Source organism: Taudactylus pleione, unplaced genomic scaffold (genome assembly GCF_031769625.1).
Source record: "Taudactylus pleione unplaced genomic scaffold, aTauple2 ptg000322l, whole genome shotgun sequence".
Taxonomy (NCBI): Eukaryota; Metazoa; Chordata; class Amphibia; order Anura; family Myobatrachidae; genus Taudactylus; species Taudactylus pleione.
In genome coordinates this window covers 4,510,893-4,525,004 of record NW_028284723.1, presented here as the reverse complement: position 1 = coordinate 4,525,004, position 14,112 = coordinate 4,510,893, and the positions used below count along the sequence as shown (strand labels likewise).

General features: G+C 44.2%; 1 protein-coding gene across 1 annotated transcript in view; it reads right to left on the bottom strand.

Moving 5' to 3' along the window:
• Positions 1 to 14,112, bottom strand: part of HTR3B (5-hydroxytryptamine receptor 3B) — a 67,662-nt gene that overhangs the window by 45,494 nt on the left and 8,056 nt on the right. Inside the window, exons 3-4 of the mRNA XM_088443019.1 lie at positions 1,649 to 1,693; positions 1,397 to 1,506 (exon numbers count right to left, since the gene is read on the bottom strand). Coding sequence (XP_088299145.1) covers positions 1,397 to 1,506; positions 1,649 to 1,693 — 155 coding nt within the window. The remainder of the gene's footprint in view (positions 1 to 1,396; positions 1,507 to 1,648; positions 1,694 to 14,112) is intronic.

The window sequence follows — 14,112 nt, the reverse complement described above, 5'->3', positions numbered from 1 at the left end:
GCTCAGTGTTAGAGGCTGATATAGAAATATCTGAATATAAATAATCTGCTCCCAGCTTTAAATAGAGTGACAAAAGCACTAATTATAGAATTGGTGGGGGTGAGGTCTAGTAACAAGGAAGGTTTCTGGTGACTAACATTCTGCTAGTTGAAAAAGGGGAAATTTTGAATAAAAATGACATTTTAGATAGATTTACCCAATATTTTAGCTAAATAGTGTGTAGAAAGTCCTTTACTAAGTTCAGCTAAGAATTGTTTAATGGTAATTGGTCAGATAATGTCCTATATTTACAAAATTAGAGGTGGACACATATGCAGTCACAAAATCCGTAGGCAAAAGACATGCTAATACATATTGGGTTGGAAACATCTCAGGATGCCTTAAGCTCAAATGTTTTAAATGTGTAATTTATGCCACGTGATAGTGTAGACATGGCACAGAGAAAGAATACAGATAGAGGAGAGCCTTGATGGTGTTAGTGGTGTATGTTAACGTTGCATTAACCTATTTGTACACAATGTAAAACTATAATAAAGATTCAAATACAGAAGAGAGAGTTTTGTCGTGACACTGTTATTAATGAAATGCAATTAATTGTTTATTATTATTAAATACAAATGCAAAATAAAAAGGAAATGAAATTCAACTGTATTCATTTTTTTGTATCTACAATAAATTCTGAATGGAGATGACAAATAATGCAAAATGTCTTCCACAACTTCATATGATAAAGCTTAAATGCCTATGATTTAGTACTATCAGCTAGAGGGGTCCAGCCATAGTCAGAAGCAGCTAGCTTGTTCTGCTGATAGTCATTATTATCATATCGTATCTTTGCTAGAAGTTCAATGTGATAGTGGATATATAACTATCAAAGTTTGCAGGACTGAGTATCTAAGTTGGCCAATTAGACCTGTGTATGAGGGTATGTCAATGCAACTGCAGGCCATGCAGAACTGTGTGAAAGTGCAATTGCTGTACATCAGCTTTCAGATAGATCTTTTGCACAAAGGATGAGGCTTGTGCATCTGTGCAGTCACAAGGAGGAAACCAAGCAGACAGATAGGGGCAGTTCCCCTGTGTGCAAGTTGCAACACTGCATAAAGGAAAGAAAGATAGCAAATACACATTTAGCACGCAATACAGGAACAATTGCAGCTGACTTGTGTTCAACTATGCGTACGCTTATTTGTTGTTAAAATTATGGTGTATACCAGAAAAGATAAAAGCACCATCAAAAGCTCAGATGCCCCTAAGCCACTATTTCCGCATCATCCCCCACCAATCCTCTAACCCCACTATTCTTGCTGAAAGCATTCACAGGTGTGACTATATTCAGTAGTCTTAACGAATTGAAGTGCAGAGCTTCTTTACTATGACATTAACTCTTACGCACAATTCATTAATGACAATGTCTGGTATCCAAATGGCATTAAGCGGGAGGGAGATCTCTCCAATTCCATCAAACTGACTCGAATTCCAGGCCAGAAATTCATCATTCCACATCTAGAATTAAGAAAATATAGGCCGTAAACTGTACAGCATACACTATGGCTTTTGACATTTTCAATATTAATATCTCTTTTTGTCAGTATACGTAGAAATAGGTGTTCATTAGCAGTCTGTAACAAAAATCCCTAATACGTACCTGCCGATACCAAATACTGGTTGTCAGCTTTTGATTCTGTCCATCCTGTAAAACATAATACATACCACATCAAGTAATTGGTATATATTTCTATGCATAACTGTTGACTATATAGCTACAAACAGTTTTATATAATTGTTTCTTTTATGCAGGCTAGCAGCATACTGATGGCGCTATATCTGCCACCTCTTTGTCTGCTCTGTGTCATATTTTAGTCCTTTATAGACCTTGTTATATCCTCAGTGCTGTCATACTCTACCCTCAATATATCACACAGATCCCGCCGAGCCCCCAACTAATGCTTTGAGTAGGAGGTATTAAGCACAAAATGTGGTCAGGACTCAGAGGAGGTTTGACCACATTCCCCATATGCACCAAGCTCCGGAAAGTGAAACCTTACGGATTTTGTACCCCAATAGGTAATGCCATTTATAGAAGGTGTTGACTAATAGAAACCTATGGGCTTCTTACCATAGCATTCCCCGAGAGGGATCCATTAGGATCCCTCCCAGTGTTCCCTGTGGTTTGCGCATGCGCTGACTGACGGCGGTGCTTGCATACAAGTACTCTCGGGTCATAAACCCAGAAGTCGTCACACCGCAAAGGACCTCTTATCAGAAGAGCTTTCCTTTTAAGTTTTAAAGGTAATTGTACATGCATATGGCTTTACTAAACGTCGCTGTGCATGCGATCAGAGGTGAGATGTATCACATTCAAAATGCGATGCTTGATGCATCCCACTCATTGTCTGATAATGACAACTCAAAAAGATCAATAGAAGATCTCAGAAACATGGTAATAGGATTACTGGAAAGAGAGGGTAACTAATGACAACTAGGGAAAGTGATGAGGTACTGTACAAGCTGAGCAATCAGCACTATCATACAACAAGAATACTTTTCTACATCCATTCTTTAATATTGCATAAAAACAAAAATAAAAACTAGGGGTTAAGGTTTAATGGAGACCCCGCATTTATTTAGAACAGAAGTTCTAACACTAGAGATGAGCGAGCCAGCTGCAGATAGATTTGTGGATCTGTTTATTATTGTTAATTTTGTCACAGAGAGGAAACTTACCAAACGGTCTCATGCTAAATGTTGTGGCTGATGACACCAATTTCTTTTCTAACCAATTATTCCCCATTATACATTATAAATGTTGACCATGGGGTTTCCCAGAATCCCAAAGCTTCAATCTAACTGAAGCTTGTACCAAACTGTGTTTCTGTCTATAAAATGTTTCAGGCCAAGGTGACGCTGCCATAGCCATACAAAGTAAGAGACTGGCCTAACCTCTCATGTCTACCTGAGCTTTTTATACTTCTATACAGTAGAAAACTGTATAGAAAACTGGATTGTCCTGCATTAGTCAGTGTTCAAACTATGCCACCTTTAAAACAATATGTACTGTGCAATTATATAGTGTCAGGTCACTGGGTTTTCGTTGACCCAGATCAGGTTCTCTAGGGTGATTTGATGAAGCTCCTCCTCATGCAAATAGTAGTGATGAGAGGCAGAATACAGAGCAGACTGATGAGCCGCCTTGTGGCCTGGAGTGCAGAAAACCGTAACAGGAATACTTGATGCTTGAGGAGATATTATATACAGGATCAGACTGGTAAATACAGCAGGCACTGAAAAACCAAAAGGCAGGAACTGTAAATAGTCTTTAGCAAAGACCATACACACCTAGAGTTAAATTGAAGGTATGATTACACCTGGTACTTGACTAGAATAGCTGAAATAAAGGCCAACTCAGCATGAGTTGAATAGCACTGGGAAGTTGGTACTGGAGCTATTCAATTCAGAATGGTATTTAGTTAATTTATTACAACTTAAGTCGGAGAATGCCGGTTCTCACTAGTTAACCTGGTTTTTTAGTCGTGAGAACCAGCATTCTCCAACTAAAGTGCCGGCCGCGAAGCTGTCGGCACTTTAGTCAGATTTCTCCTTGCACCCTTAGGAAGGTGCGAGAAGAAATCCTGTAGCTGGATTAACAGCACGCTGAATTTAATTCTGGAAACTCCATCCCGGCGCTATTCAACTCATGCTGAATTGAATCGGTCAAATAGTTTGTGGTGTAAAGCTAGGAGCGAATGCTGGTGCTGGATGTTTATAGTGCCTAGCCTGGAACATAGTGTAGAAATTAAAGTTGTGTGCCAAGTAGAATTGTGATGTAATACTTGCTGTAAGCAGCAGACTACCTTGGATTGATGTTTGGTACTTATTGTGAATAGCACACAACTTGGAGTGGATGGTGGCACTTGTTGGGAGTAGTGCACAGCCTGAGTGGATGCTGCCACTAGCTAGGAAGTGGTGAACAGCCTGGAGTGGATGCTGGCACTTGCTCTAAGTAGCACACAACCTGGGGTGGATGCTTGCACTTGCTAGGAGTAGCGTACAGCCTAGAGTGGATGCTGGCAGTTACTCGGAGTAGCACACAGCCTGGAATGGATGCTGGCACTTGCTGAGAGTAGCACACAGCTTGCAGTGGATGCTGGCACTTGCTGAGAGTAGCATACAGCTTGGTGTGGATGATGGCACTTACTGAGAGTAGCACACAGCTTAGAGTGGAACAGAGTTAGCAGCAGCAGCAAAACAAATGGAGACAGACTGGAACAGATGTAGACATTCTGAGCAAGATGCCAGGAAGCAGGGTTCAGGAGAAAAGTTCTTCTGGCAATGGGATGACTGCAGATCAGGTTTAAATAGGGCACCCTGGTCCCTCATAGCCTGCACAGGTCAGATGATCATATAGCATCTTCTGGATGGTGGTTAGTCAGTCAAGTGATAGTGAGCAAGTTGACGGCATCCACAGGAACACCCTTGGCAGTGATTCAGCACCGTTGAGTAAGGTGACAGGGTCTGGAACCCCAATGTGGGACAAATAGTATTAATGCCATGTCTACATTATTGTTCTACATTAATGTTCTACATTATTGCATATTTTTCAGAATTAATTTGTTCAGATGGTTGTGTTGCTATATAGAGGAGAGGCTAAATGCAAAATTACACCAAAATGTGGCACTTTTGTTTGGTATGCAAGTTAAACAACATCTAAACCTTACCTGTTTTAAAGCTACTGATTTGTGCCCAATTTAAGATTAATGCCCGTATTCAATTAGACATGAAAAGTCTGACACTTTTTGTCTATTTTACTTTCCACCACATTCGCCTGTTTGAGAAGCGAATTTGCGGCACGTGCGTCCCCGCGATTCGCCCTATACAATTACAGAACAGGCGAAAACCCAAATGAGCAAATGCATAACAGGCGGAAAGTACTGAATAGATTGGGGGAATCAGTCTGTACCCCAAAATAAGACGCCCTGACACTGAAAATCATTACAGATGTGTACTATTAGTCCTAATAAAGTACTTTGTGTCCTTAAGTTGTGTTAAAAGCTTTCTAGAAGCATATTTATAAAAGTGGTGAAGAATGATAGAAAACAGTATTTTTCGTGGAAACGAAATAGTCCAGTCAAATTTGGGGTACTTGAAAATGGGTGCTAGCATATTTTTCTGTCTCTAAAGTGCACTTTTCAAAAATGTGAAAAATCCACCTGCTGAATGCACCTGCAATCCTAAAAACACCTGACCCATCCATACAGCCCCCCAAGAAGCCTATTTCACTACTTTTTATCCTTGTCCCCACATTTTTTTTTTTCATTTTTGCCCCAAAATTGATGTCTTTTTTGGGGTGTTCTGAGGTATTTTTTTCTATTTGGCTGATTTGTCCTTTGGGGGCATGTCCAAAGGGTTCTGAAACAATTCCCCACATCTGCACCCCAAAATAGAGATTTGCACTTTTTTTTTTCCGCCTGTCATTCATTGGAGAAACTTTTCTGCCTGTTTCAGTGCATTGAGTTTCCGCTTAGGCGAATTGGTCCCGGAATTGAATTTGGAGATAAGATGCAAACAGGCCAAAAAACGGCAATAGACAAAACTTTTTTGTCGATCACGGCTTTTCGCCTCTAATTGAATCCGGTCCTAAATTGCAGTTTTGTTTATTGGAAAAATGGTTTTGTAATCACTGTTGGTGCTCTTTATTTGGGTTTACACAGACCCATAGCTGTATGCAGCTGTCTTGATTTAATTATCATTATTTTTTAGCCTTGATTAGCACCAGGCTGATAATTCTCTTGAGTTTTGTTTATCTTTCAGATATCTGCAACACCACACCCCAAAAAGTGCACTCAAAAAAACATTCCCAATGAATGGTAATGACCACTGGTTATAATCTAATGGTGATACAGAAAAGCCAGAGCAAATGCCTGAAGTTGGAAACAAAGCAAAAGCCTGAAGTTGTAAACTCCTGTATTAACTAGTACTTCATATAAGAACAGAATTTTATGTTTTTGTTACACCGAGGATACAGTTGTATCTATTTAAAACAAATGAGGGCAAAGATTGGACTTTGTAGAGTATTACAACAATAATCTCATTATTCAGTATATCAAGAAAAATTGTACATTTGTTCATGATTCTGCAGATGGTTACTTTTAGTACAATCTCCAAAATGTACCACAAATTGTGATCAACTACATCTCCCAAGTACCACTTATCAGGCTACAGTATACATAGCCCAAGTGGTATCCATGTGCCCACAATCTCAAAACCCTAACAAGGTGGGTATGGTACTGCATACAGATTTACTTGTTGCTCTATGATCATCTTGATAGACATAGGAAGGGTTGATCTACTACTAGACTCACAAGGCAATTTAGGAGGCCAACCTGCAATGTGGGATAAAGGCACACTTCAATTTATAAGACCAGTTCTGCAGAACTGACTCTTGTTAGTCCTAACATGCTGTTGCGTTCTCAGGGGTAGTTAGTGTGGACGCTGACCCATATTAGGGGATTGGTTAATATCCAGGTGTTATGAATCCCTGGGGAGATTCACACAAACAAGAGGTAATAATGAGTCCCAGGAGAACAGATGAGAGCTAGACTAAGGTACAGTCCTATGGTCGAGTTGTGGCTTTGAAGGCAGAAAAGTACTTGGCGGAGGTGCGGCCTCAGGCTGAGTTGCAGCCTTGAGGGCTGATGAGTACTTGGCAGAATTGTGGCCTTGGAGCTGAGTTGCTGCCTTGAGGGCTGATGTGTACTTGGTTGAGCTGCTGTCTTGGAGCCTAGTTTCAGCCTTGAGGGCTGATGTGTACTTGGTTGAGCTGCTGCCTTGGAGCCTAGTTTCAGCCTTGAGGGCTGATGTGTACTTGGTTGAGCTGCTGTCTTGGAGCCTAGTTTCAGCCTTGAGGGCTGATGTGTACTTGGCTGAGGTGCGGCCTTGTAGCCGTGATGCGGCTGAAACTGGCGCGGTGTATGACACAAATGTCCACTCAGAAGCTGCAGTGCGACTGAGACCGCTATGATGTTAAGGAACTAAAAGTCCACACAGACGCTGCAGTGAGGCTGAGACCGTTGTGAGGTTAGTGACAGAGAGTCCACTGAGACACAGCAATGCGGCTGAGACTGCCGAGATGTTGAAAGGAACTAGTAGTCCACTCAGATGCAGGCGTTCGGCTGAGTCTGTAGAAACACGCTGGACAGGAGGAGCTGGAACATACATGAAGATGATCTCCACACACAGGAACCGGAAGGCACGTACTGAACGCCATCACTGGCATCCGAGCAGAGAACCAGTAGGGAAGAAAAAGGAGAAGGATCCAATCCGAGCAGGGCGGAGATGACGGAGTGGACAGGTCCTTGTCTCCTAGCAACAGGCCTAAGAGAGCTGCCTGGAGTACTGCTGTCAGACAAGATGCATCTTAGTTGCATCACAGACACAGCAAAATGCCGCTCACAGTGTACCAGAGAGGCTAGGTCGCACAGGAATTTGTATAACACACGTACAAAGACACAGATGAAGCACAACGAATCATGGTGTGAGGAAAAGCCACGGCTGCTCGCATCAGAGCCCTTTTTACACAGATGCAGACTTAGGGCCTTACTCATAGTTGTAGAGTGTTTTTTCATTTTTACATACTTTTCTGATGTTGTCAGATCTGTGCATGCGCAGGTTCTGTATTGCCCATGTGCAGATCAAATTCTGCAGCAGCGGTCGAAAGCCACAGCATGATTAACCGGAGGCATTACAGAATAGGAGGGGTGTCAGACCCTTTTTCTGGCCCGGGCAGCGCTGCTTAGCCAGACATCCTGAGTAACCCCCCTGGGTCAGTGTAAACTACCCATGGGGTTTTGCAGCTTCTAGCTGTTTCAACTATGCTAATAAAATGCACACTTTGAATGAAAAAAAAACATTTGGTGCAGCCAAGTCGCACTGGACCTGGCGCGCCGAAAGGGGCTATTTGCCGTGACGTGAGCCACAGTGTGAAAGGACACATCTCTATTACACCTTTAAAATTAAACAAAAACAATAAAACAAAAAATAAGGAAATAATAAGGTGACAGACCGTATACTACTATACTTGCGTTTTTTTTTTTTGTTTTTTTAAAGTCACCATTAGAGAAAAAGAAACATTTGCATATTTACATCTTACCAGGTACAACCTAATACAACCTGGTAAAACGTGATGTAATTGCAACAAGAATTTAACTGTGATAAATTGAGGTCACGGTTTGCCCTCAATAACTACTGTATGATTCAATGTTAATTTTCTTTAATTATAAACGTTCTGGTGAAATAAACAGACTTTATTCAATACCTTTGTCATAAATCTGTTGCAAGGATTAGCGTGCATTTTAATTGATTACTTGTTGTCTGAATGGTTGTTCCTGGTTTATCTTTGATAAAATGGACCGTCACCTTCAGATGACACATTAAACAAATCACCGGCTTCTCCGGCAATTTTAATTAGTTGCTGAGTCATTAATCAGGATGCTGAAGAGAATGATGCTACTCAGGGGTTTGCTCTTCATAATAAAATACGTGGGAGTGGAAGCTTGTTAGTAGATTTGGTATTAAACTAGATAGATATTGCAAACATGTTTGTATGTCTGAGATCAACAGTAGTATACAAACATGACATTTATATTTGCTGTATTGTCATTATCATTCATTAATAATATTAGCAGTGGCTGCAGCACCCCCAGTAAAAATCTGTCACCTCAGTGTGCCAGCTGCAATCCGTGACTGCATTGGCTACAATGAGACTGGCAGTTGCTGCAGCAGATACAGGGGTCTATTTACTAAGCACTGTTTGGAGACAGAGTGAAAAGTGATAAGGTACCAGCCAATCAGCTCCCAACTGTCATTTTTCAAACAGCCTGTGAGATGGCAGTTGGGAGCTGATTGGCTGGCACCTTATCACTTTTCACTCTGTCTCCTAACACTGCTTAGTAAATAGACCCCACAGTCCCTAGAAGCCAGTGTTATGCGAATGAGTGGCGCTTGTGTGCATTCTCCGGTCCCAGCACTTGCCAGATCCATTACGCAGGCGCCAGGACGTGGCCGGATGGACCAACAGCAACGGCAGTCCCCCACATGCAGTGGCGTCACAAGGGGTGTGCAGGTCCCACCTGGGTATCACCCGCCGAGGGGAGATACCAAGGTGCAGGCTCCCCATTAGTGACAGGAGCCCGGTGCTGCACTGTAGTGTTAAGTGCAGCAATTGGCTCCTGTCACGGTGAGGAAGCCGGAACTCTGCACCTCCACGCCCCCCCCACAAGGGCATAACCACTGAATGTGAGGCCACGCCCCCTGTTCAGCGGCATGGCATCCCTCCCCACACCGGGTGTCACCGTGTGGAGGGCAGCCACTGCCCTCATGCAAGGGGGTAGGAGCCACTGTTGATTACAACAAGAAAAGAGGAAGAGGAAATGTCTTCGAATGGTGCACTGAGCTAGTGTATATCTTAAAACTTAACTTTTATTGGTAAATAATAATAAAGTTCTAATATCTTATCAAGACAAAATAGCGAAAATAAATATAAAATACAGATAGAAAATGTGAATAGAAATAAAGATGTGACTAAAACATTATGTTCTAAAAAGAACATGTAAAGCAGCGCTTCTACCAAATTTTACAATTTATTGGTGTTGTTATGGATATCAGTGGGGTGTGTATATTTAATTATATATGTATATAGTGTTCTCACACTCCAATACATCACCACACAAATAGAAATAGAAATCCCTGTTATTGATGTTAGTTCTCCATATATTATCCTGTTAGTAGCTGTGACATAAATATTTAAGAGACTCTTATTCATCTGGTAGTGTCCCATATGTCCTTATACAGGGTTATAATAGGGACATCAAATCACATTTTATGACCTCAATCAGATCTGCGGTTTTTTATATGCAATATCCTTGCCAAGGTTCTATATAGGTATTTGTATTCTTAATAACGTCATTCACATATAGTAATTTTATTGTCCTTCTTAGATAACCCTTATGGCAGGTCTCAAGGTATTAGGTGTTTAATATTCTTATCAAGTCTGCTGTTATAAACCTGGGTATTACAGTATATAGTGTTCCTGCTGAAGTTTTGTGGAGGTATATGTATTGTCAATAAAGTCATTCATATATCAACCAATTCATGGAATTGAAAATACCATGAATTGGTTGATATATGAATGACTTTATTGACAATACATATACCTCCACAAAACTTCAGCAGGAACACTATATAATACCCAGATATCCTTAAAACCTGGACCGTTAGGGTGTCTTGAGGAATGAGTTTGTGGACCTCTGCTCTAGAACAACATTCTTATAGAGCACAGACAGCAGAAAAGTATATGTTATAAACAGGGGCGGATTGGCCATTATATTTTGCAGGATAAATCCCGGTGGGCCGATTGGTTGTGAGTCCGCTTCTCAATTGTGGCCCTGCCCACTGATTTGTATCAGCTGTAATCCCTTGCAGCCCGGCTGTCAGTGCCTGCCCGCGGCCCGCGAGAAGAGAGGCCAGCTAGCCTATTAAAGCCCCACCCGGCACGCCATCTACATTACATGCGCCGTCGGCGTCGAGGACTTAGGAAGTGTGCGGAGAGCACACCAGCAGGAGCGTGGTCCGCGTGTGTCGGTGGCTGGCTTGCGGTAAGTTGCGGGGTCGGGGGCCACCCAGGCAGTCAGCCTGATTCTCCTCTCCACTCTGTTTCCTCCCAAGGCTGTGACTTGTGAAGTTAAAGTTTAATCTCACAGCCTGGGGAGGGAGCAGAGTGGAGAGGAGACATTTGGGCTGGCTGCAGTCAGTACCTGGTAGCGCGGTAGCAGTGGACTGGTAGTAGGCTAGCTAGAGGATTCAGGTCAGGAAGACCTGGGCTGGGCTGAGGGTTTATTGAAAATTACAATTCATGAAGAGATGATACCCAGCCGGGGAAGGACAATGGCAATGGGGCTGGGCTGACTGCTGGGAGACTGGGACTGAGAGACACAGCAGCACTGCATGCAGGACTCACTCTCTGTCCTGTGACATGACAGGTTGGGGCCAGTCTGATCATAGGGAGATGGAGTCTGGAGAGATAGATCTCTCACCTGTATCAGGGGGAATGTCTGGGGTGGTGGCCCTGGGGGGATTAATAATGATCTGAGGGGGGCGTTATTGTGTACTATTAGAGATGATCTGTCTGTGGGGGAGGGTTGGAGGGAGCAAATTTATGCTAAGAGGTGAGGATCTGTCTGTGGGGGAGGGGGGTCTGCTGTACTATGGGGAGATGATGATCTGTCTCAGGGAGGGGGGTCTGTTGTACTATGGGGAGATGATGATCTGTCTCGGGGAGGGGGGTCTGTTGTACTATGGGGAGATGATGATCTGTCTTGGGGAGGGGGGCCTATTGTACTATTGGGAGATGATGATCTGTCTCGGGGAGGGGGGTCTTCTGTTGTACTATGGGGAGATGATGATCTGTCTTGGGGAGGGGGTCTGTTGTACTATGGGGAGGTGATCTGTCTCAGGGAGGGGGGTTTGTTATACTATGGGGAGATGATGATCTGTCTCGGGAGGGGGGTCTGTTGTACTATGGGGAGATGATGATATGTCACGGGTAGGGGGGGTCTGTTGTACTATGGGGAGATGATGATCTGTCTGTGCTAAGGGGAGATGATCTGTCTGAGGGGGCTATTCTGTACTATGGGGAGATGATGATCTGTCTCAGGGAGGGGGGTCTGTTGTACTATGGGGAGATGATGATCTGTCTCAGGGAGGGGGGTCTGTTGTACTATGGGGAGATGATGATCTGTCTCGGGGAGGGGGTCTGTTGTACTATGGGGAGATGATGATCTGTCTCGGGGAGGGGTGTCTTCTGTTGTACTATGGGAAGATGATGATCTGTCTTGGGGAGGGGGGTCTGTTGTACTATGCGGAGATGATGATCTGTCTCGGGGAGGGGGTCTTCTGTTGTACTATGGGGAGATGATGATCTGTCTCGGGGAGGGGGGTCTGTTGTGCTATGGGGAGATGATGATCTGTCTCAGGGAGGGGGGTCTGTTGTACTATGGGGAGATGATCTGTCTCGGGGAGGGGGGTCTGTTGTACTATGGGGAGATGATGATCTGTCTCGGGGAGGGGGGTCTGTTGTACTATGGGGAGGTGATCTGTCTCAGGGAGGGGGGTTTGTTGTACTATGGGGAGATGATGATCTGTCTCGGGGAGGGGGGTCTGTTGTACTATGGGGAGATGATGATCTGTCTCGGGGAGGGGGGTCTGTTGTACTATGGGGAGATGATGATCTGTCTCGGGGAGGGGGGGTCTGTTGTACTATGGGGAGACGATGATCTGTCTGTGCTAAGGGGAGATGATCTGTCTGAGGGGGCTATTCTGTACTATGGGGAGATGATGATCTGTCTCAGGGAGGGGGGTCTGTTGTACTATGAGGAGATGATGATCTGTCTCGGGGAGGGGGGTCTGTTGTACTATGGGGAGATGATGATCTGTCTCGGGGAGGGGGGTCTGTTGTACTATGGGGAGACGATGATCTGTCTGTGCTAAGGGGAGATGATCTGTCTGAGGGGGCTATTCTGTACTATGGGGAGATGATGATCTGTCTCAGGGAGGGGGGTCTGTTGTACTATGAGGAGATGATGATCTGTCTCGGGGAGGGGGGTCTGTTGTACTATGGGGAGATGATGATCTGTCTCGGGGAGGGGGGTCTTCTGTTGTACTATGGGGAGATGATGATCTGTCTTGGGGAGGGGGGTCTGTTGTATTATGGGGAGATGATGATCTGTCTCGGGGAGGGGGGTCTTCTGTTGTACTATGGGGAGATGATGATCTGTCTCGGGGAGGGGGGTCTTCTGTTGTACTATGGGGAGATGATGATCTGTCTCGGGGAGGGGGGTCTGTTGTACTATGGGGAGATGATGATCTGTCTCAGGGAGGGGGATCTGTTGTACTATGGGGAGGTGATCTGTCTCAGGGAGGGGGGTTTGTTGTACTATGGGAAGATGATGATCTGTCTCGGGGAGGGGGGTCTTTTGTACTATGGGGAGATGATGATCTGTCTCAGGGAGGGGGATCTGTTGTACTATGGGGAGGTGATCTGTCTCAGGGAGGGGGGTTTGTTGTACTATGGGAAGATGATGATCTGTCTCGGGGAGGGGGTTCTGTTGTACTATGGGGAGATGATGATCTGTCTGTGGGGAGGGGTGTCTGTTGTACTATGGGGAGATGATGATCTGTCTCGGGGAGGGGGGGATCTGTTGTACTATGGGGAGATGATGATCTGTCTGTGCTAAGGGGAGATGATTTGTCTGAGGGGAGGGGGGGTCTGTTGTACTATGGGGAGATGATGATCTGTCTGTGCTAAGGGGAGATGATCTGTCTGAGGGGGCTATTCTGTACTAGGGGGAGATGATGATCTGTCTGTGGGGAGGGGGCTATTCTCTGCTCAGGGAAGAGTATTTGTGTGGGGCAGGGGGGCTACTATGTGCTAAGGGGAGAATATGATCTGTGGGGGGAGGGACTATTTCATGCTAAGGGGAGATGTTTATCTGTCTGCTACGGCAGGAGGATGATGCTGAGAAGATGTAGCATAATGGCGCTGGGGAGATGCAGGATGATGATGCTATAGAGATGCAGGATGATAGCGCTGGGAAAATGCAGGATGATGGAGCTGGGGATATACAGGATGATGGCATTGGGGAGACACAGAAGGATGGTGCTAGAGAGAAGCAGGGGGGACAGCTCTGAATTGACACATAGGGGGCGGATGGGCTGAAGACACACCATGGTCGAGGGTGCTGGAGACACACATAGAGGATGGTCGGACCACTGGTACTATTAGAAGAAAGGGCTGGGGGACAGTAATCATCAGTAAGACAACAATTCTAATTAAATCATATTACTGATGCAAATGGTACCAAATTATCAAATATATTTTATTAATATAAAATAGTTTGATATGGGAAACTCATATTTTGTTCTGCCCAAAAACCTCTGTTACTATCTGGTTGAACCTATGGTGCATAACGATGACATTGGCTTTATTACAACACAAACAGGCGGCTTCCAAACCATGTGATGTCCCGCATGAATAGTGAATATCGACTCAAGACACTG